At 46.8% G+C, this 22,778-nt stretch overlaps 1 protein-coding gene across 2 annotated transcripts in view; it reads right to left on the bottom strand.

Annotated features, from left to right (window-relative positions):
* The window catches only part of PLEKHA6 (pleckstrin homology domain containing A6), a 1,721,986-nt gene that overhangs the window by 198,053 nt on the left and 1,501,155 nt on the right, over positions 1-22,778 (bottom strand). Inside the window, exon 22 of one of the 2 annotated variants that reach the window (XM_040339540.1) lies at positions 8,492-8,634. In XM_040339540.1, coding sequence (XP_040195474.1) covers positions 8,492-8,634 — 143 coding nt within the window. Of the gene's footprint in view, positions 1-8,491; positions 8,635-22,778 lie in introns of those variants that run through there. The other variant, XM_040339542.1, reaches the window with a different exon arrangement.

Below are 22,778 nucleotides of genomic sequence, written 5' to 3'. Positions count from 1 at the left end.
ATCCTTAAAGGGGTATACTCTTCCTATACTAACTGTAGCCTAATGCCTCACCTGTGACTTAATTTAATTAACCTGTGGGAGGCCGCAATCTCAAGGTAGTGGCCCCTTATTGTGACCACTTTCCTCGTGAGACTGCAGGCCTCACCTTCCCCATTAACCACACCCCCCTGGTATATTTCTCTCCCTACAAGCAAAAGCAGGAACCTTTCCCTAAAGTATCTAATGCAGAGTATTTCACAGTAACATATGCAGTGCTGGTGTAATTTGATTTCTGAAGCAGGACTGACTCCTATATATTTCTCTCCCTACAAGCAAAATCAGGAACCTTTCCCTAAAGTATCTAATGCAGAGTGACTTGCTGTGCTATGTAGATCGCTGAGTAATTTGATTTCTGAAGCAGGACAGTCTGACTCCTATCTAATTCTCTCCCTCAGAGCAGCAGCAGCAACCTTTCCCTACCCTATCTAAAGCAGAGTGACATGCTGTGCTATGTGCCTCTAGCTTATATAGAGGCTAGGTCACATGCTGGGTCACAAGCTGCACATTCTAGGTCACACAAGTAAAACAAATGGTGATTGGCTGCCCTGCAGCGCGCCATTACATTGCCGAACACCAGACCCGAACTTACAGTAAATTGTCCGGGTTTCGGGTCTGGGTACCAAAAATCCAAAAGTACGGTACAAACCCGAACTTTACAGTTGGGGTTCGCTCAACCGTAATCCTGATAAATGATTGGGTCAAATGCAAAAGGTGGTGGTGTCTGCGCTGTGTGACAAAAGGAAGGGGAGGGAAGGGCGGGGGAGGGGAAAGTGTTACTATAATTACTATACTCACTGGGCCAGATTCAGATAGGTGAGCGGATCTTTAGATCCGCGTAACCTATCTTGTTTATGTTATGCCGCCGCAAGTTTTTGAGGCAAGTGCTTTATTCAGAAAGCACTTGCCTGTAAGCTTGCGGCGGCGTATCGTAAATCCCCCGGCGGAATTTAAATTCTGCCGGTAGGGGGCGTGTAAAATTTAAATCAGGCGTGTCCCCGCGCCGAACGAACTGCGCATGCGCCGTCCGTAAAATTTCCCAGCGTGCATTGCTCTAAATGACGTCGCTAGGACGTCATTGGTTTTGACGTTAACGTAAATTACGTCCATCCGTATTCGCGAACGACTTACGCAAACGACGTAAAAAATTCAAAACTCGGCGCGGGAACGACGGCCATACTTAACATAGGATACGCCGCACATACCCCTCATATAGCAGGGGTAACTATACGCCGAAAAAAGCCGAACACAAACGATGTAAAAAAAGCGCCGGGCGGTCATTCGTTTCTGAATCGGCGTAACTCCTCATTTGCATATTCCTTGCGTATACAAACGGAAGCGCCACCTAGCGGCCAGCGTGAGATTGCAGCCTAAGATCTAACGGTGTAAGTCACTTACACCTGTCGGATCTTAGGGATATCTATGCATAACCTGATTCTATGAATCAGGCGCATAGATACGACGGCCGGACTCAGAGATACGCCGGCGTATCAGGAGATACGCCGGCGTATCTCTTTTCTGAATCCGGCCCACTGGGTGTAGCAAAATGTGAAGAATGTGAATGTGAAGAATGTGAAGAACATTGAATATCAAAAATGTGATTCAGCAAACTAAGGTAGGTGACATGTGCATGAACAGATAGCATATACATATACGCTACACATAAATTAATACGTGCTAAGGTAAAGTCCACAAAATGGTACAACATATACACACAATATAAATGAAATAATGAAAAAATATATATATATTGGAAAGATAAATATATTGAAAAAAATATATATTGAAAACAAATATTATATACGGAAAAAAGTCTCTAATAGGTGGTCCCAACAACCAAGCGAAGTGTAAAAAGATAAAGATGAAAGCTTCAGTGTCAGAGCACCTCTTGTGAAGAGAAGCCCGGAGCAATAGAATGCAATGGCATATGCGCAGGGCGGACATGACAGGGTTAACAGGGGAAGTGAAGTTTGGAGGAGTTTGCTGTGGGAGTTTCTTAGGGGAGGGGTTGAGAGGCAGATAAAAGCTGGTCCCTCCCATCAGAGTCAAGCACAGTGCAGGGGAAAGTTCCCACCCACCCTCCCTAATTTTAATGGTTTTGGGGGTATGTTTTGCTTTGGTTTTGCTTTGTGTGTTTTGCTTTGTTTTAACAGGTTATCAGATCCATTGGATGTCGTGGCAGTGGCGGGTGTTGGTCTTGGCCAGGAGAGGGAAGATATGGCAGAAGGAGGAGTTTTGGGCACCCATCGTTGCTATGGGTCCCGATAATGGTTTCCAGCTAACGGAGGTTAGCTGGGAAGTTATAATGGGGCACTGCGGTCAGTGGGCTGTCTCTGGGCCAGTTAGTCTGCAGGAGGCCTATCAATACACTGTTAGTACCGCAGTGCATTATGGTTTTTCCCCTCATAGGGGTATTGAGTTCCTACTTAGACCAACACTAGTTAGATTTATGGTTTTGTTAACAGAGTTTATGTTATTTATGGGATTTTATGTTATTGTGTTAATATATATATATATATATATATATATATATATATATATATATATATATATATATATATATATATATATATATATATATATATATATATATTGTGACGCTATGCGAGGTGCGATACATGATCATAGGTACATTTCACCTCGCATACGTTCTATCATGAGAGACTGAACCGGAATCCATTCCGGGTTTTACAGCCTCTGTGCCTGGCTAGGATTCCGGTCCGGATGTTTGGGTCCACTGGAGTCCACAATCAGCTGGACTTTAAATGTCCAGGAAGAGAGCACAACAGGGCTCTGGCTTGAAACTCAGGAAGGGACCTGAGTGAGGGGAGCGCTGAGTGCTGGACTGAAAAGGTTTGCTTTACTACATGTTTTGTGGGTGTCAGGGACTAGCCCCACACTGTATAGAGAGGAGATCCTGTTTGTTTAGTTTAGCGCCGGACAGCAAGGATTTAATTTATTGTTTTGTTTATTTTAATCTGCAAACCGTTTATAAATAAAATCTGGCATCCGCCAGACTTAAAAGAAAGTGCCTGCTTACAGACTGTGATTTCAGAAAAGGTGATCCCCACGAGCTAATCCCTCACAATATATATATATATATATATATATATATATATATATATATATATATATATATATATATATATATACCTCACAGCCGATAGACTAACAGCCCAGCGAATGCAGGAAAAGTCAAAAACCCACACACACGTTTTAGAAGGGTGAGGGCTACTATATATATATATGTATTTTCATTATTTCATTTATATTGTGTGTGTATATATTGTACCATTTGGTGGACTTTACCTTAGCATGTATTCATTTATGTGTAGCGTATATGTATATGCTATCTGTTCATGCACATGTCACCTACCTTAGTTTGCTGAATCACATTTTTGATGTTCAATGTTCTAAGTGTGTCACATTTTGCTACACCCAGTGAGTGTAGTAATTATAGTAACACTTTCCCCTCCCCCGCCCTTCCTTTTGTCACACAGTGCAGACACCACCACCTTTTGCATTTGGGTACAGTGTTGTATGACCACGCAATTGTCATTCAAAGTGTGACAGCGCTGAAAGCTGAAAATTGGTCTGGGCAGGAGGGGGGTTTAAGTGCCCAGTATGCAAGTGGTTAAAAAAAAATGTAAGGGCACACTCGCAGTTGCAGTACTCTCAAACGTGATCTCAATTCAGATTGCTCTTTAGAGCATTAAACAATTTTAACCCCCTAAATGCAGGACTACCGTACTGCAACCATGTGCAATGAGTGCAGCTGAAGAGTAGTTATAGTGTGGCCCCATTTGCTTGAATGGGTTGTGCTCTTGGGGAAGGAGAGCCCGCCAAACACACCCAGCCGCTACCATCTCAGCTAAAGGGAGCTAAAGGGAGAGTGGTTTAGGGGTGGTAAAAATGCGTCTGAACTATGGGGTCTTACCGTCGCCACATAGGGATGCACAGGTGTTCAGTGCATCATCGTGCAGGATGTTGCGCCAATGTTTATTGGGACACAGTGGCTGCACGAACACAGCATTTACTTTCAATTTATTGTCACAATGAGAGCAGCAGCTGTGTTCATGCAGCCACAGTAGACATCAATGAGACTGCTTGCACAGGAAAGCATGGTAAACCTGTGCATCCCCATGCAGGTAAACACATTGATACACTCCGTATAAACAAGGTCTAATAGTACAGCCAGTCATAGTGTCCCTGATCACTGCTACACCAATACCATCATAAGGCCAGGTTTTACAGGGGGTGTATCAGTGCATACCCCATGAGAGGGCTGTATTTATCTGCAAGGGGATGCATAGGAGTTCGGTAGCCAGAAACAATGTTCCTGATTGCCGCCACACCAGTGCCTCTCTCACCAGAGCCACAAGCCAAACCAGTGTAGTGTTGTCTCTGCCTGCCGCATGTACTGACCCTGGCTTGTTTATTAACCACGTTTCTGACTGCTGTCTGGACCAATCCTTTGCTTGTTCATTGACCATGCCTCTGCCTACCACCTGACCTGACCCAAATATACTCCTGGAACCACAGGAACTCTATTGTTCACAATTTGTTCAGCCTCCTGTACCTCCTGGCTAGTGCACATGGCATTCCTGGAGGCCACATACCAGTAGGCTAGGTTTGTTTGGCTTATAGGAATGGGGACTTCTATAGGAGATGCTACACTGAGCTATATTCCCTGACCACTTGTACAGGAGCAACCATTACAGTACATTGGTTTTGATTCGATTGGTTGATTTTTGTTAAACAAAAGATGCAATGTCTGGCACATAATAAGTCCAAATATTGAAAAATTCTCATACATGTGGTATCCCTATACAGTACTTGGGAGGAATAGCAGAATGTGTTTTGTTGTGTCATTTTAAGTCCGTCCATGTTGTGTGTGAAAAATATCTTATGAGACCTCATGCACACAGAATGCAAAAAATGCTGCTTTTAAAGAGGAAGTAACCCTGATGGGTTTTACTTCCTCTATGTCTCCCTGCAAAGGTAAAGCATAATGGGCTACTATGCATCGCATAGTAGCCCATAATGTGACACTTACCTGCAGTAGAAGCCTGCGATGTCGCCGTCTTCCTCCATGGCAGCGAGTGTCCATCTTCATCCCTCTTCTTCCGGGGGGCGCGAACTCCGGCTCTGTGACTAACCAGAGTCGAGTGACGCATGCGTGCGGGAGCCGCCTTTAACGGCATGACTTCGGCTTGAAACGGCTCAGCATGCCCTTTCAAGACGGCGCATGTGCAGAAGAAACCATTGCTCAGGGAAATTGTAAATATATCCGAGACCGTGTAGGTCTCTGAGATATTGCAAGCACCTAGGTAAGCCTTAATCTAGGCTTACCTGTAGGTGTAACTTGTCCCTGAGGGTTTACAACCACTTTAAAGGCATTTGGCTTTTTTCTTTTCAGCCTCTACATGCACCTCCATGTAGGCCTATGTGGCCATACACACACACACAGTAGGCATTTACAAGCATATTAGAAGAGGAGCATTTAAAGGCTAAAATTAAGACAAAGCGCTGGAGAGTACTGGACTAGCCAGCAATGAGTGCAGATCTAAATCCCGTAAAGCACCTGTGGAGATATCTTCAAATAGCAGTTGGCAAAAGGAACCCTTCCAATCTGAGAGACCAGGAGCAGTTGGAGAAAGAAAAGTGGTTCAAAATTCCAGTAAGGCCCCGTACACACGAGAGGATATCCGCTGGAAACGGTCCGCCGGACCGTTTCCAGCGGATAAATCCTCTGGCGGATTTGGATCTGATGGCTGTACACACCATCAGATCGAAATCCGCGCGGAATACATCCGCGGTGACGTGCCGCGACGATGACGTGGCGACGTGCGCGACGCTGGAAGGTAACTACTTCCACGCATGCGTCGAATCATTACGATGGATGGGAGCGGACGGATTGATCCGGTGAGTCTGTACAGACGACCGGATCAATCCGCTCGACACGATTCAAGCGGATAGATTTCTTAGCATGCTAAGAAATTTATATCCGCTTGAAATCGATCGGCTGGACGAATCTCCGCGGAAAAATATCCGCTAGGCCGTACAGACGACCGGATTTGTCCGCTGGAACTGATCCGCGGATCAATCCCAGCGGATAGATCCGGTCGTCTGTACGAGGCCTAAAGAGATGTAAGAAACTCAATGATGATTACAGGAAGCAATTGATTTTTCCAAGGGGTGTAATACCAAATAATAAATTGAGGGTGCCAAAAAGTTTGTGCAGTCCATTTTTGGAGTTTTGCGTGGAATGTGTTAGATTTGGCTATTTGTTTCTCCACTTTTGGTGTGTCATACCAGTACAAACAGAAAAATGAACATGAGAATGCCTAAACATTTGTAATTGCAAACCTTTTTGGGGCAAAGTGGGATACTATCTGACAGAAATTCCTGGGTGCCAATATTTTTATGACTGTATGTACTGCTTGGATTTCTGTTCACCTCTTTCTTGAATTCATAAAAGCTCAATAAAAGTCAGTAGTGGGCTGTGGAGGTAATGTTAACCACATGTAACAATGTCTGTATTTGTCTGGCAGATCTCATTATCAGCTTCAAACTAGATTTGAACACTGTCTTAAAAAAAGGTTAAGACCCCTTTAACACCCATATGTTAGTGGTAAAGTGCCGCTTGTTTTAGTGGTGCTTTACTGCTGTTTAAGCATCGGTTTTCGGCCGCTAGCAGGGCGCTTTTAACCCCTGCTAGCAACCGAAGGAGTTAAAAACACCTGTGTTGCGGCGCTTCAAAAATTCCGCCCATTCATTGAAATGGGCAGGGGCATATATAAAGCGCTCCCAACCCACCCCAAAGATGCTGCTTGCAGGACTTTGCCCAACGTCCCACAAGTGCACCACCTGAGTGTGAAAGCATTCAGGCTTTTACATTCAGGCAGCATGGGAGGCAGTTTTCAGGCACTTTACAGGTGCTATTTCTAGCACTAAAATGCCTGAAAACTGCCTCCGTGTGAAAGGGCTCTAAAGATCTAGAAGCTGGTCTTCTCCATTGTATGTTATTGAGGCGAAAGTCTGTCCCTCTGTCCATGGAGTCAGAAGGAGTGTTCCCTCATTTCAAATTGTGTAGCTTGTGGAGACCTGCTTCAAACAAACACCTATAAAGATAACAATATTTAAAAAATAAAATAAAAATTTACATGTGCTATACGAATGGGAACACACAACAAACATGGTGGAGTATTTTCAAATTCAACTGAAATATTGGAACTACATTTTAAACGCTCTCTCCTAATCAATGACTAAAAGATAATGCTAGTAATTGTGATAAGAGTTTATTTAATAAAGGCAAATCCACTTTGCACTACAAGTGCACATGTTTCTGTAGATCTGAGAGGGTGACATGCAAGGAAAATAAAAAATAACATTTTTGCTTGCACATGATTGGATGAAAAAATCAGCAGAGCCTCTCCTCATTTCAGCTCTTCCCTTCAGATCTAAAGCGACTGCCTTTAGTAAATCTACCCCATTGTGTTAATTACTGAACAACACAAGAAAGAAGACCTACTCTCTAAATCAGTGACTAAAAGCTAATACTGCTAAGGGTCCATGCACACTGGGTTTAAAAAAAACTCCAGTTCTTTTAACAGAAAAATATGCTCACATAGAGTGTTTTAGACACAAGTTTAGGTGCGTTTAGCTTTTTTTCCTGCCATAATACTCCTCTCAAAAATGCAACTTAGGAGTGTTATTTTTTTTCTGCGTCTAAACTCTGGATTCTGCCTCTTAGAAGTGGTTCTAAATGCAGAAGTTTTTTTTATCTTAATGCATTCTATGCATTAGGATAAAAACCCTTCTGTGTGCAGCAGCCCCCCTCAGCCCTTTAATACTTACCTGAATCCTTGTCGATCCATCGATGTTGCACAGGAGGCTCGGCTGTCTGGGACATTCCCTCCTCATTGGCTGAGACACACAGTGGACACCATTGGCTCCCACTGCTGTCAAAGTCAGTGAGCCAATAAAAGAGAAATTGGGCTGGGCTGAACCGCTGCTCCGTGTCTGAAGGGACACACAAAGCTGTGGCTCGGCTCAGGTGCCCCCATAGCAAGCTGTTTGCTGTGGGGGCACCCGGCAGAAGGAAGAGAGGGGCCAGGAGTGCCGACGAGAGACCCGAGAAGAGGAGGATCAAGGGCTTCTCTGTGCAAAACCACTGCACAGAGCACCTGAGCAGTGGTGCTCAAAAAAAAAAAGTGTGCATGGACCCTTGGAGTTGCAATAAGATCAATAAAATGCTTGTGATTTTTAAATGAATAAATAACACAAGACATTAGTATGACTTTAAAATATGCCTCCAAATGTCCTAAGGTGCTTGGACACATTGGATAACACAAAGCTGCTTCTACATGCAGAAAAAAAAAACCCAAGTGTGCATGGACCCTTGGAGTTGCAATAGGAGTGGATATGAGTGCATTACAGAACCAGGCATTACCAGAAAGAAGACGACCACGACGTGAAGCCTCAGTTGCCAATGTACAGGATAGTTCTATGCGCTTCTCTTGCTCTTGAAGCTGAGACTCGGGATCTGGTGGCATCTCCAGCTCAGAATCACTCAAGGGAATAACATTCTGCAAACTAAAAAATTAACAAACATGTTTGATGTTGTACTGCCCATGACAAAGAAGAAACACTGTGACATATTGCATTAGATATGACAAATTAGTTATAATTCAACTAAAACTCAGAGAACACAAATGAATACAAAAATAAGATACATGTATGTTTACTGTTTCATTTGTGAAAGGACTTGTATTTTAGCCATTCTAGTGATCTCTGCCAACTGACCGTGACATACACTTTTTTTGGTTCAGGAAAGTGGAATGTTATGTCACACCCCCACCTAATATTCAATGAATGTTGAAACAGCATCATGAACTTCATAGTCAGGTTGAACAACAAAGGCCCAAACTAGTCAAACCAATTTTTTTTTTTCAAAAATACCTTCACATAGAAAGTCTCCATATACAGTGCATATCCAATACCCACAGTTAATCCAGAGGAACGTTAAAAAAAAAAATTCCTCCTGATCCCCCATAAGTCAATCGGATATTCCCTGGATCAACTTTACCTATAAAGTCAAATCGACATTGCACTACAAGTGCACTAGTTTCTGTAGATCTGAGGGTGACATGCAAGGAAAATAAAAAAATAGGGGACCCTCTGGGGACCCTGATGTATGGGGGGGCTCTCTGGGGACCCTGATGTATGGGCGGGGCTCTCTGGGGACCCTGATGTATGGGGGGCTCTCTGGGGACCCTGATGTATGGGGGGGTCTCTCTGGGGACCCTGATGTATGGGGTGGCTCTCTGAGAACCATGATGTATTGGGGGGGCCTCTCTGGGAACCCTGATGTATGGGGGGCTCTCTGGGAACCCTAATGTAAGGAGGGGCACTCTGGGGACCCTGATGTATGGGGGGCTCTCTGGGGACCCTGATGCAAGGAGGATCCGTACTCAGATATGTAACGAGATATATATATATATATATATATATATATATATATATATATATAGTGACCTGTGGGGGCAGGTAGTGGGTACAAAACTTCCCTGGGATGAGCAGGCACAGATACCAAGTCCATAGGATAAGTGAAAAACAGTGCAGTGTTTATTAGTGCTATATACAAAGTCTATTTACAGGTGGTGTACAGTGTGCAGAAAAAACAAACAGAACAAAAACAGTTAAACAAAAACCTAGCTGTGTCTTGGCTCTAACTATACTATATATACAAGCCCTCACTACCAGGTTCAACAAGCCTACAGCTTGTTAGCGTCCACATTAACTGCTCCAAAAGTATTCACCAACCTCATTGCTCTCACAGACCAACACTATCTGTGTTTCCCAGGCAGAGCCAAGGCTGTCTGCTCAGGTGAGCTTTAATTAACCTGGTAGAGAGGACCAACACCTGAACTGGATCCTGCATCAGAGATCCCTGAATGTGTAAGAGAGGAGCCTGGGAGATGTATAAACCCCAAACAGGACTTTCCCAGGCTATCTCTGGGATGCTCTTCTACACATCCTCCCCCCTTGTTTCAACCCCAGGGTTGGAACACCTGTAGCCCAACAGGAGTGAACCCGGGACATGGCATCTACATTCCCCATCTCAACACCTGGCCTGTGTTTTACAGTAAAGGAGTAATCTTGTAGGGCCAAAAACCACCGGTTCACCCGTCTATTAGTCTCCTTTTGGGCCATCCATTTCAGGGGAGCATGGTCAGTTATCAACTCAAACTGGCGCCCCAACAAGTAGTACCTGAGCGCGTCCATGGCTCACTTAATGGCTAAACACTCCTTTTCAATGACTGCATACTTTTTTTCATGGTCATTAAGCTTTCTACTTAGGTACACCACAGGATGTTCTTCCCCATTGTGTACCTGTGATAGTACTGCCCCGATACCAACATCAGATGCATCTATCTGAACCAAAAAATCTTTGGAGAAATCGGGGGGAGTACAAAACTGGCTGTGCACATAGAGCCTTCTTCAGGACTTGGAAAGATTCCTCTGCTACTGAGGACCATTTTACTATTACGGAGTCTTTCCCTTTCGTAAGGTCTGTCAGTGGGGCAGATATAGTTTGGGATAAAACTTCTATAATACCCGGCAATGCCAAGAAAGGCACTGACCTGCTTCTTGTTTGCAGGATGTGGCCACTCCTGGATGGCTTCTATTTTATTCACCTGGGGCTTTATGACACCACGGCCAATAGTGTAGCCCAAATACTTGGCTTCCTCTAGACCAGGGTTTCTCAACTCCAGTCCTCAAGGCGCCCCAACAGGTCATGTTTTCAGGTTTTCCTTCAGATGAAATGGCTGTGGTAATTACTAGGACAGTGAAACTGATCAAATCACCTGTGAAAAATAATGGAAAGCCTGAAAACACGACCTGTTGGGGCGCCTTGAGGACTGGAGTTGAGAAACACTGCTCTAGACCAATGGCACATTTTTGGGGATTTGCCCCAAACCCTTCTTTGAAGAGGGAATCAAGGACAGCCTGGGGACCCAGGCAAGTGAGACTCCCAGTCAGTGCTATGTACCACTATGTCGTCTATATAGGCTGCTGCATACTGTCGGTGAGGTCTTAGGGTCCTGTCCATGGCCCTCTGAAATGTCGCAGGGGCATTTTGCAACCCATAAGGCATTTTTTTTTATATTGAAAGGAACCCTCTCTGGGGTCACAAATGCAGTCTTCTCTTTGGCGCTACCAGTCAGGGGTATGTGCCAATTACCTTTTGTCAAGTCCAAAGTGGTCAGATAGCGAGCCTTGCCTTGGCTTGTAAGTTTGTCTACTCTGGGCATTGTGTACGTGTCAAACCTTGTCACTGCATTAAGCTTCCTGAAGTCATTACAGAACCTCCAAGTGCCATCCGGTTTTGGGACTAACACGATGGGGCTAGACCAGTCACTATTGGATACCTCAATGACATCTAGCTCCAACATTCTTTAAACTTCATCACTGATGTCCTTTCTCCTCGCTTCAGGAATTCGGTATGGTTTGAGCTTGACACGGACCCCAGGTTCAGTAACAATATCATGCTGAACTGCTGAAGTCGTGCCAGGCAACTCTGAAAATTTCTCTCTATTCCTTATCAGGAACTCTCTAGCTTCCTGTTTTTGGGAATATGACAGGGTGTCTGGAATCATGACCTCATGGATCAGAGGAGATTCAGTACCCTTAGGTGTTACCGGGAGGGACCTCACAGTTAATGCCAGTCTATCCTTCCAGGGCTTTAACAGGTTTATGTGGTAAATCTGTTCGGGCTTCCTTTACCTGGTTGATGCACCTTGTAATTGACCTCCCCAACTCTTTCAATTACTTCAAACCACTTAGCCAGGAACTTGCTCTCAACAGTGGGAACTAACACGAGGACCCTGTCACCAGGTGAGAAAACATGGAGTTGGGCCCCCCTGTTGTATATTCTCTGTTGGGCTGCTTGGGCCTGCAGTAAATGTTCTTTAACCACTGGCGATATGCTCAATTACACTTTTGTGGGGTGTCTGCTCCCTCTCCCAAGTTTCCTTGGCTATGTCTAAGAGTCTATCATAAAGCAACTCAAATGGAGAGTACCCTGTAGAGGACTGGGGAACCTCCCTGATAGCAAACATCAAGTATGGTATCAGGAAGTCCCAGTTTTCCCCATCTTTGTCAACAACTTTTTTTAAAGTGGTGTTCCGGCCGAAATTACACTTTTTAAATAAAAATACCCCTCTAATACACAGCCAGTTTTGTACTCCCCCTGATTTCTCCAAAGCTTAATGTATTCTAGTAAAGTAAATCTGTAAACCAAGGTCTGTTTTGTTTACAAGTTTATAAACTAGCAGCAGGCCGTGGCCATCATAAGTGTGGGCATCTGAAGCCAGACTGTATTTCTTCCTGGATTTCAGCCTTGCAGATTTCGCACATGCTCAGTGCTGCACAAGCAGTGTAATAGGTTTCAGGTCAGGTTTCCATAGCAATGGCAGTGTCAGAGGAATATATCTCTTCTTATATATTTATCATGTTCTCTGTGTGTGTGTATATATATATATATATATATATATATATATATATATATATATATACACACACACATACACACACAAACATATCTACACTCAGCGGCTACTTATTTCTGTACAGCTTTTCATTTAAAAATTCATTTATGCATCTAGATGCATTGAAGACGACTTTATGAAGTAAAATGGGGCTTGTGTTCTGGTGTTATATGGGATGGTGGGAGTATTTCAAAGACTGCTTATTTACAACTATTTTCACGAACAACTTTCTCTGTTATATAAATAATCGTGTTAAAATTAAGAAAATATTCCCCCAGCACATTGCATCCCCCTGTCAAATTGCATTGCATCGCCCCAGCACGTCGCATCACCCCCCCCCCCCGCCACATTGCATCGTCCCCATCACATCGCATTGCATCGAATCGCATCGCCCCAGCACATCGCTTCCCCCCCACCAAATCGCATCGCCCTCAGCACATCAAATCGCATTAGCACATTGGATCGCATTACCCTCCAACACATCGAATCGCATCACCCCAACACATCGCCCCCGTCGCATTGCATGGCCCCCCCACCAAATTGAAACGCCCCCGCCAAATTGCATTGCATCCCCCCAGCACATCGCATTGCCCCCCCAAATCGCATCGCCCCAGGAAATTGCATTGCATTGAATCGCATCGCGCACAGCACATCGCATCCCCCGCCACATTGTATTGCCCCAGCACATCGCATTGCCCCCATCAAATCGCATCGCCCCCGCCAAATCGCATTGCCTCCAGCACATCGAATCGCATTGCCCTCAGCACATCGCATTAAATCGCATTGCCCCAGCACATTGAATCGCATCACCCCATCACATTGCATTGAATCGCATCGCCCCAGCACATCAAATTGCATTAGCGCATCAAATCGCATTGACCCCAGCACATCAAATCGCATCGCCCCATCACATTGCATCGCCCCAGCACATTGTATCGCCCCCGCCAAATCGCATTGCATCGCCCCCCGCCACATTGCATCACCCCAGCACATTGCATTGCCCCCCCACCAAATCGCATCGCATCCAGCACATCGCATCGTCCCATCACATCGCATCGAATCGCCCCAGCACATCTCATCCCCACCACATTGCATTGCCCCAGCAAATCGCATCGCTTCCCACCAAATTGATTTCCCCCCCGGCAAAATCGCATCGCACCCAGCACATTGAATCGCATTGCCCCCAGCACATTGCATCGCCCACAGCACATCGAATCGCCCCATCACATCGCATTGCATCGAATCGCATTTCCCCCAGCACATCGCATCCCCCGCCACATTGCATTGCCCCCACCCAAATCGCATCACCCCAGCACATCGAATCGCATTATCCCCAGCACATCACATCAAATTGCATCGCCCCAGCACATCACATCGAATCGCCCCCATCACATCGAATTGCATTGTCCCAGCCAAATCGCATTGCATCACCCCAGCACATTTCATCGCTCCCCGCCGCATTGCATCGCCACAGCACATCGCATCGCCCCCCCACCAAGTCACATTGCATCGCCCCAGCACATCGCATCGAATCGCATCACCCACAGCACATCAAATCGCATCACATCGCAACGCCCCATCACATTAAATCCCCCGCCACATTGCATCCCACCAAACCGCATCGCTCCCAGCACATCGAATCGCATTAGCACATTGAATCACATTGCCCCAGCACATCGAATCGCATTGCATCCGCCACATTGAATCGTCCCAGTACATCGCATCACCCCCCCACCAAATCGAATCACCCCAGCCAAATCGCATTGCATCATCCCCAGCACATCGCATCGCTCCCCCACCAAATCACATTGCATCGCCCCAGCACATCACATTGCATCGAATCACATCACCTACAGCACATCAAATCGCATCGCAATGCCCCATCACATCACATCCCCTCGCCACATCGCATCGCGCCCCTCCAAATTGCATTGGTCCCCACCAAATCGCATCGCCCCACCAAATCGAATTGCTCCCAGCACATCGAATCGCATTAGCACATTGAATCACACTGCCCCTAGCACATTGCATTGAGATTGCATCGCCCCAGCACATCACATCGAATCGCCCCAGCACATTGAATTGAATTGCATCGCCCCACCGCATCGCAATCGAATAACAATGCCCCCGCCACATTACATCACCCCAGCACATCGCATCGCCACCCACCAAAAATCGCAACGCCCCCCCCACCAAATTGCATCGCCCTCCCCGTCAAATCGCATCACCCTCAGCACATCAAATTGCATCAGCACATCGAATCGCATCTCCCCCAGCACATCGCATTGAATCGCATTGAGCACAGCAAATCGAATTGCATCACATTGCGTCAAAACGCATCGCCCCCATAGGGGTGGCCGATAGACGATATATGATGCCGAAGTTTGCGGCCGATATTTTAGGCCACTGGTTGGCACTGGCAAGTGTCACTGATTGGCACTGGCAGCTGGCACTGGCAGGTGGCATTGGTTGGCATAATTGGCACTGGCAGGTGGAACTGATTGGCACTGTCAGTTGGCAGTGGTGGGTGGCACTGGTTGACACTGGTTGGCAATGGTGGTTGGCACTGGCTGTTGGCACTGGCAGGTGACACTGGTTGGCACTGGCAGGTGACACTGGTTGGCATTGCCAGGTGACACTGTTTGGCACTGGCAGGTGACACTGGTTGGCACTGGCAGGTGACACTGGTTGGCATTGGCAGGTGGCACTGAATGGCACTGGCAGGTGGCAATGGCAGGTGACACTGAATGGGACTGGTTGACACTTTCACACTGAGCCGATTTGTGTTTCAGTTACACTATATGTAACTGAATGCAGAAACCAGCTGTCAGCGTGATGTCGGGGGTGGGCGGGAACCGGGGTGGGCGGGCCCATGCAGCTATCAAACACCAGCCATGAATTGGGCCGCTAAAGAAAGTGGGCGGGGCCACATACACGTAATGCCCCCCCCGATCCCATCCCATTGGCTGGCGTTGGTGTGTCATAGCCCTTGGGGTGCTGGGTCCCGACCATCCGTGTCCCGCCCACCCCCAACATCACGCTGATTTCTTAGAGCTTCTCTCTGCTTCAGTTGCCTGTTGCCTCCTGGGATTGATGACAAACATCTTCCAGGATTAAAGCAGGATTACACTATTTTAGTGCCTTTGTGTTTTATATGTACCCTGAATGAAATTAACCCTTGCTGATCCTGGTGTGATGATGGAAGTCTAATTAAGAGGAATTTGTATTCAAGGCTCTGGTTATTCAGCTTTTTGGTGAGTGTGAACCCCAGAGGGGGAGTGTAACCCACTTTTGCGGTGAAGACTGGGAACTGGTGTAGGGTGCACTACCAATCCAATCCTAGAAGCACTTACCATCTTAGAACTGTGATCCTGTTGCAACTTTTTTTTTGGACTGTTTTATTCATATAATTTTATGTGGAGTTTGACTTTATCCAATATTAGCGCTGTTTTATCAATTGGACTTTTGTTCTATGTGCTTGATATATTTTATATTATAGAGCATATGTCGGTCGTTGCAACTTTTTATCTGGCAGGGTATTTGCGCAGCAATTTTTTTGCTAAGTTAAGTTTTGTTAAGTTAGCCCAATTTTTTTGCATAATGTGAAAGATGATGTTACTACAAGTAAATAGATACCTAACATGTCAGGCTTCAAAATTGCACACGCTTGTGAAATGGTGCCAAAGTTTTCAAATTTGTTACTGGTTACATGTTTTGAGTTACAGAGGAAATCTAGGGCTAGAATTATTGCTCTAAAATTATTGTCTAAAATCTAACTCTCATATAGTATAATTTATCTCTTATGGTTGTCTCATTTTGGTAATTAGTGGGAATGCTCTCCAAGCATTCTCAGTATTGTTATTTGTTTTTATTTATTAGTGGGAATGCTCTCCAAATTACTCTATCAAGACAGAGAGAACTGCGAGCCAGTCCTCTCTGGATTAACTCTTACCTGGAATCCTTCACCCACTTTGGGTGACCGCCTGAACACTCTTCCCGCTATTTAAAGGGACCATAGCCCAAATAGTGGTGCTGTATAGCACCCGTCCAGGACCCAACCCTGGCGTCCTGTACATATCCCCCCCTCTGCCTCAATGCGGAGGTGTTGGAGGCACCAGTAGACACCATACAATGGACACGGGAGAGGGCATCGGCATTCTGATGTCTCCCGGGTCTGTGCTCTACCACGAAATTGAACTCCTGGAGAGAAAGGAACCACCTTGTTACCCTGGCATTGGTGTGCTTGTTTTGTCTCATCCACGTAAGGGGAGCGTGGTCTGACACCAAGCGAAACTTCCTACCCAGGAGGAAATATCGTAGGGAGTCCAAAGCCCACTTGATGGCCAGACACTCCCGCTCCACCACTGCGTAGTTTCTCTCAGCTGACGTCAGCTTCCTGCTAAGAAAAACGACGGGGTGCTCCTCTCCATTGATTTCCTGAGACAGGACCGCTCCCAACCCTTCACTGGAAGCATATGTCTGCACTACAAAATCTTTTTTTTAAATCTGGAGTTACAAGCACCGGATCTTGGCACAAAGCTGTCTTAAGCTTTTGAAAAGCTGTCTCGGCCTCGGCGTTCCACTTTATCATCACTGACTTTCTACCTTTGGTCAAGTCAGTCAGCGGTGCAGCAATAGTGGCGAAGTTGGGAACAAACCTCCTATAATAGCCAACTATGCCCAAAAACGCTCTGACCTGCTTCTTGGTTAGGGGACGGGGCCAGTCCTGTATGGCCTCCACCTTATTCATTTGGGGCTTCACCAGCCCTCTACCCACAATATACCCTAGGTATTTTGCTTCCTCCATCCCAATGGCACACTTCTCTGGATTGATGGTGAATCCTGCTCTTCTCAAGGAGTCTACGACTGCCTGAACCCGGGGAAGGTGGGACTCCCAATCAGTGCTGAAGATGACTATGTCATCTAGATAGACCGAAGCGTACCGTTGGTGTGGACGCAGAGTTTTGTCCATGGCCCTTTGGAATGTGGCGGGGGCTGAGTGTAGACCAAACGGCATCCTTTTATATTGGAAGTGGCCTTCCGGGGTAGAGAAGGTCGTTTTCTCCCTGGCTTCCTTAGTCAGGGGGATCTGCCAGTACGATTTTATGAGGTCCAGCGTGGTGATGTACCTGGCAGGACCTAACCTCTCAATCAGCTCATCTACCCATGGCATGGGATATGCGTCAAACTTGGAGATTTCATTAAGTTTTCTGAAGTCGTTGCAGAAGCGGAGGGTGCCGTTGGGCTTGGGTACCAACACGATTGGACTTGACCACTCGCTCTGCGACTCTTCAATGACTCCAAGCTCGAACATTCTTTTAACCTCTTCCGACACTGCCACCCTATGAGCTTCTGGGATACGGTAAGACCTTAATCGGATTTTTACATTCGGCTCGGTCACAATGTCATGCTCGATGACATTGGTGCAACCGGGCAACCCTGAAAACATATCCTTATTTCTTTGTAAAAATTATTTTGTTTGCTGGGTTTGGGGCCCAGTCAGGGTAGCAGCAACCTGCACTAGGTCGATCCCTGCATGGTCCCCTGTCTGTACCCCTACTACCTCGGACACTTGTTCTCTGTCTCTCCAGGGTTTTAACAAATTAACATGATAGATCTGGTATGGTTTTCTTTTCCCTGGCTGGTGTACCTTGTAGTCCACCTCACCGACTTTCTCTACCACCTCAAACGGGCCTTGCCACTTGGCCAAGAATTTACTCTCTACCGTGGGTATTAGAACAGCCACCCGGTCTCCTACTTGGAACTGTCTAATTTTAGCCGACCTGTTATACACTCTTCTTTGGGCATCCTGAGCCTTCTGCATGTGCTCCCTCACTAGCGGCATCACCTTAGCCACTCTCTCTCGCATTTGAGAGATATGCTCTACCACCGTTTTATGCGGTGAGGACTCACTTTCCCATGTCTCTTTTACCAGATCGAGTAACCCCTGGGGCCTTTGTCCATACACTAATTCAAATGGTAAGAAGCCCGTGGATGCTTGTGGAACCTCCCGGATAGCAAACAACAGAGCAGGGAGTAGCATATCCTAAGCCTTACCATCTTTCTGGACTACTCTTTTCAACATGGACTTTAGGGTTTTATTAAACCTCTCAACCAGGCCATCGGTCTGTGGGTGATAGACGGACGTCCGCAACTGCTTAATTTGGAACAGTTTGGAACCTCTGTTTTCTCTGCCCCCAGGTGTCCTCCCAGTGCATCGTTGTGGGCCAGATCAAGGAGCATCCGCTTATACAGTTGGGGAACCAGCAACTGCTCTACAGTTTCCCCTTGGATCTCAGCCACTCGATACACCAAGTCCCCCTTCAATGCAAAGTGAGGAAACCTCTGATCTGCGCCTGGCATTTGTGAGACCCCATCAATAACAGAAACCTGCTCTCGAGCATTGACCAAGGTAGGGTCCTGTAATTGGGCGGTGCCAAACGCACACCTGGATATATCCAGGTCTGGATGTACTGGCCTTGAGGATGTTTCCCCTTCCCCCTCCTCAACCTGGGAGAGTTCCTCATCATCCTCCCCCAGCATAACTTTCAATGGGAAGACTTCCCCCCCCTCAGAGATCAACTCGGTTTCTAGACCTGGGACAGGGGCATTATCCTCCATATTAGCATTCTCTGCAGTTTCATTATTGGTGACAGGTGTCTCCATATCAGAGCGGTATGTTGGGGAGGTTTCAGGTTCGGACCCCTCAGACCCTGTCCCTTCCTGGTCCAGTGTCCCCAGTTCTCCTGGCAGCCCCATCTGTACCTGGGTCCATAGTTTCAGAAATAGTGGACAGTCCCGCCCCACTATGATGTCATGAATTAAACTTTTTACCACCTCAACCTCCTGTGTAACTGAGGCATGGCCATAGGAAACAGTCACCGGGACCAAGGGGTACTCCTTGGTGTCCCCATGGATACACACTACCTGTAGTGTCTTGGTTACTGGCCCAAGCCTCCCAAGTACCCTGGCATGTACTAGTGTTACCATGCTACTGGGGTCCAGTAGAGCCCTGGCAGGAAGGTGGTTCACCCACACTTCACACTCAAACCGTCCTGCAGCCAGATCAAGATGAGTGGCACACACACTTTGCACATAGAAGGAGCTTCTCCGACCAGTCCCGCAGTCCATAGGCTCCTCCTGCAGTGGGCATTGTGCTCGGGTATGCCCCCAGGACCGACACCGCCAACACTGTAGGTCCCCTGTCCTTGGGGCTGGCGCCAATCTTCGTGCTTCTGCGGAAGCTGATGCAGGTCTGCGAGTTCCCATGTCTGGTAGGGCTTCTCTCCTAGGTGTTGTGGTTGGCCTTAGCGTGGGTTCCCGACGCTTGGCAGGCCCAAGCAAGTCCTCTACAACGGTATACCTTTCAACCAACTCAACCAGCTGGTCAGCAGTTGCAGGGTCTCCATGGCTTACCCAGCGTTGTAGGTCCTCTGGCAGGGACCGCAGGTACCAGTCCATCACCACCCGTTCCACCATTTGTGGACCGGACAACTTTTCGGGCTGCAGCCATTTTTTGACCAGCTGTATCAGTTCATGCATTTGTGACCTGGGTGGTCTGTCAGGTTTGTACCGCCAGCGATGCATCCTCTGAGCCCGGACGGCTGTGGTTACCCCCAGGCGGGCCAGGATCTCTGCCTTCAGTCGCTCACAGTCGCTGATGTGCTCAGACGGGAGATCAAAGTAGGCCTTTTGCGGGTCACTGGTGAGGAAAGGGCAGATAATGCCAGCCCATTGATCACAGGGCCCCCCCTCTCTCTGCTATCCTTTCGAAGGTGGTAAGAAAGGCCTCTACATCATCGCTGGGTGTTAACTTTTGTAAAAAATGACTGGCTCTCACAGACACTGGGTTGCTAGCGGCAATGACCGCTTGCTCTCGTCCCTGAACCAGCCGCTGTACTGCCTCCTGCAAGGCAGCCACCTGTGCTTGAGAGGACTCCTGCTGAGCCGTAAACTGGGTGACTAGCAGTCGTGTGTTTTCTTGCTGCTGAGCCATCGCTTCCTCATGGCGACGGTTTGCCTCTGCCAACGCTTGCTGCTGGGTCACAGTGGCTTGCTGCTGGGTCACGGTGGCTTGTGCCAGAGCCTTGATGACCTCCTCCATGCCTTTGCCTGTAGTTTGCAATGTCTGGGCTGACTTCACCCAAGACATGCCATACGCACACTGTCTCTTTAAATGTCAGTTTTTAGTTTAAACGGTTTTTGCATCTGCAAATGCACTTTGCCCGCATTCGACACCAGTTGTAACGTTCGGGGGCTATAGCTCGGTGGGATTAAGTGCACAAACCGTTCGACCTGAACATAAAAAGGCTTTTATTCATAGGTCAACAAAAAATAAGGCTTTTCTCAGCATACAAGGAAAACTATAAACGAAAAGTCCACTTAGCTTTCAGCATCAAATAAAGTCTGCTTATCTTCAACACCAAAAATAAGTCAAAACAAAACACATACAATTCGTTGGTAGACGGGTCTTCGCCCCCTGTATTCCAAAAAGTTCTCACTGTATTCTGAACAGCAGCTATCAGACTCCCAGCTTGTCTTCACAGGTGCAATCTCCACACTCCTTCCACACACCTTCACCACCACTTCCTGTTTAAATGGGTGGTTCTTTGGGAGTGTTAACACCTTGTGTGCTGGCTCTTCAGTGTTTAGGAGTGGAGGCTCTTTCCCACCCAAATAGCACTTTAGAGCCTCCAGAATTACAGGCCCCAAATTACTCTATCAAGACAGAGAGAACTGCGAGCCAGTCCTCTCTGGATTAACTCTTACCTGGAATCCTTCACCCACTTTGGGTGACCCCCTGAACACTCTTCCCGCTATTTAAAGGGACCATAGCCCAAATAGTGGTGCTGTATAGCACCCGTCCAGGCAGGGTCGCCACCTCATCCCTTTAAAACAGAACACATATGAATTACACAGGTTCTGAGGCTAATTTAATGCAGGTAAGGCACCAAATGAGTCTAATTACCACCTTAATTAGCCACAGAACCTGTGTAATTAATATGTGTTCTGTTTTAAAGGAATGAGGTGGCAACCCTACGTCCAGGACCCAACCCTGGCGTCCTGTACAAAGTTGACAGAATGGCACGGGTGAGCACATGGGCGTATATATACGTCCCTGTCTTCCCTCGGGTCGGGGGTCCGGTCACGATTCTGGCCACCCCGCGTGATCGCTCCAAGCGAATCATCTGCTTCCTCTGCATGGTGTAATGTAAACACAGGCAGGAGGAAGTAATGTCACGCTCCACAAGGCGGTCTTCTTGACTTTAGGCACTGTGAAGCCCTCAGGTGTGAGGAGTCTAGGGCTAGGGAGATTATTTCCCGAATGACTGGGATTTTTTCTTCTGAAAGAGAAATGGTGTTCTCTATGGTGTTGAACTGGGCTCCTAGGTAGATTAGGCACTTGGTCGGCTGTAACTGTCTTTTCTCTCGGTTTAGGAGCCATCCAAACTCCATTAGTGTGGAAATCACTTGTTCCTTGTGAACTAGAAGCTGCTGCCTGTCTTGAGATAGTACTAACAGATCATCCAGGTAGTGGTACAGTCATATCCCTTTTGTTTTGATAAGAGACACTAATACTTCTGCCACTGGAACATGAAAATATGCATCCTTTAGATCTATTGAAATTAACCAGTCACCTGGTTGAACTATTTTCTGGATGGTCGAAAGTGATTCCATCTTGAATTTCTCGTGCCTTATGAACTTGTTGAGAAAAGTAAGGTCTATCACCGGGCACCAAGAGCCATTCTTTTTCTGTACTAGAAAAAAGGGGGAGTATACTTCCTGGAATTCCTCATTCTTCTGCACTGGCACCACTGCTCCTTGATCTTTCCGAGCATTTGCGTATGACAGCAGAACTTGTCGTTTTTCTTCTGATTGTGGTAGTGAAGTGGGCATTGGTCTGTGGGGAGGAATCTTGGTGCAGGACCACGTGTGGTCTGTAGAGACCATTTTGATGATCCAATAATCTGAGATCGAGGCCACCCAGATGTGACGGAAAAGACGTAAGCGAGACCCTGCCCTACCTGCCTGGGCGGGCCCAATCTCAAAAGGACTTAGTTGGCTCGTGCCCACCTGGTGTCTGTTTCTTGGCAGACTTTTGAATGGATAACTGTCCTTTCTTCCAATTCCAACTTCTTATGAAATCCCATCTGGGATTATAGGAGCGTGCTTCTCTCGAGCGCT

The sequence above is a fragment of the Rana temporaria genome, chromosome 2 (genome assembly GCF_905171775.1).
Source record: "Rana temporaria chromosome 2, aRanTem1.1, whole genome shotgun sequence".
In the NCBI taxonomy this organism is placed as follows: domain Eukaryota; kingdom Metazoa; phylum Chordata; class Amphibia; order Anura; family Ranidae; genus Rana; species Rana temporaria.
The sequence above is the reverse complement of the archived record's forward strand: the minus strand, read 5'-3'. Positions and strand labels throughout refer to the sequence as shown.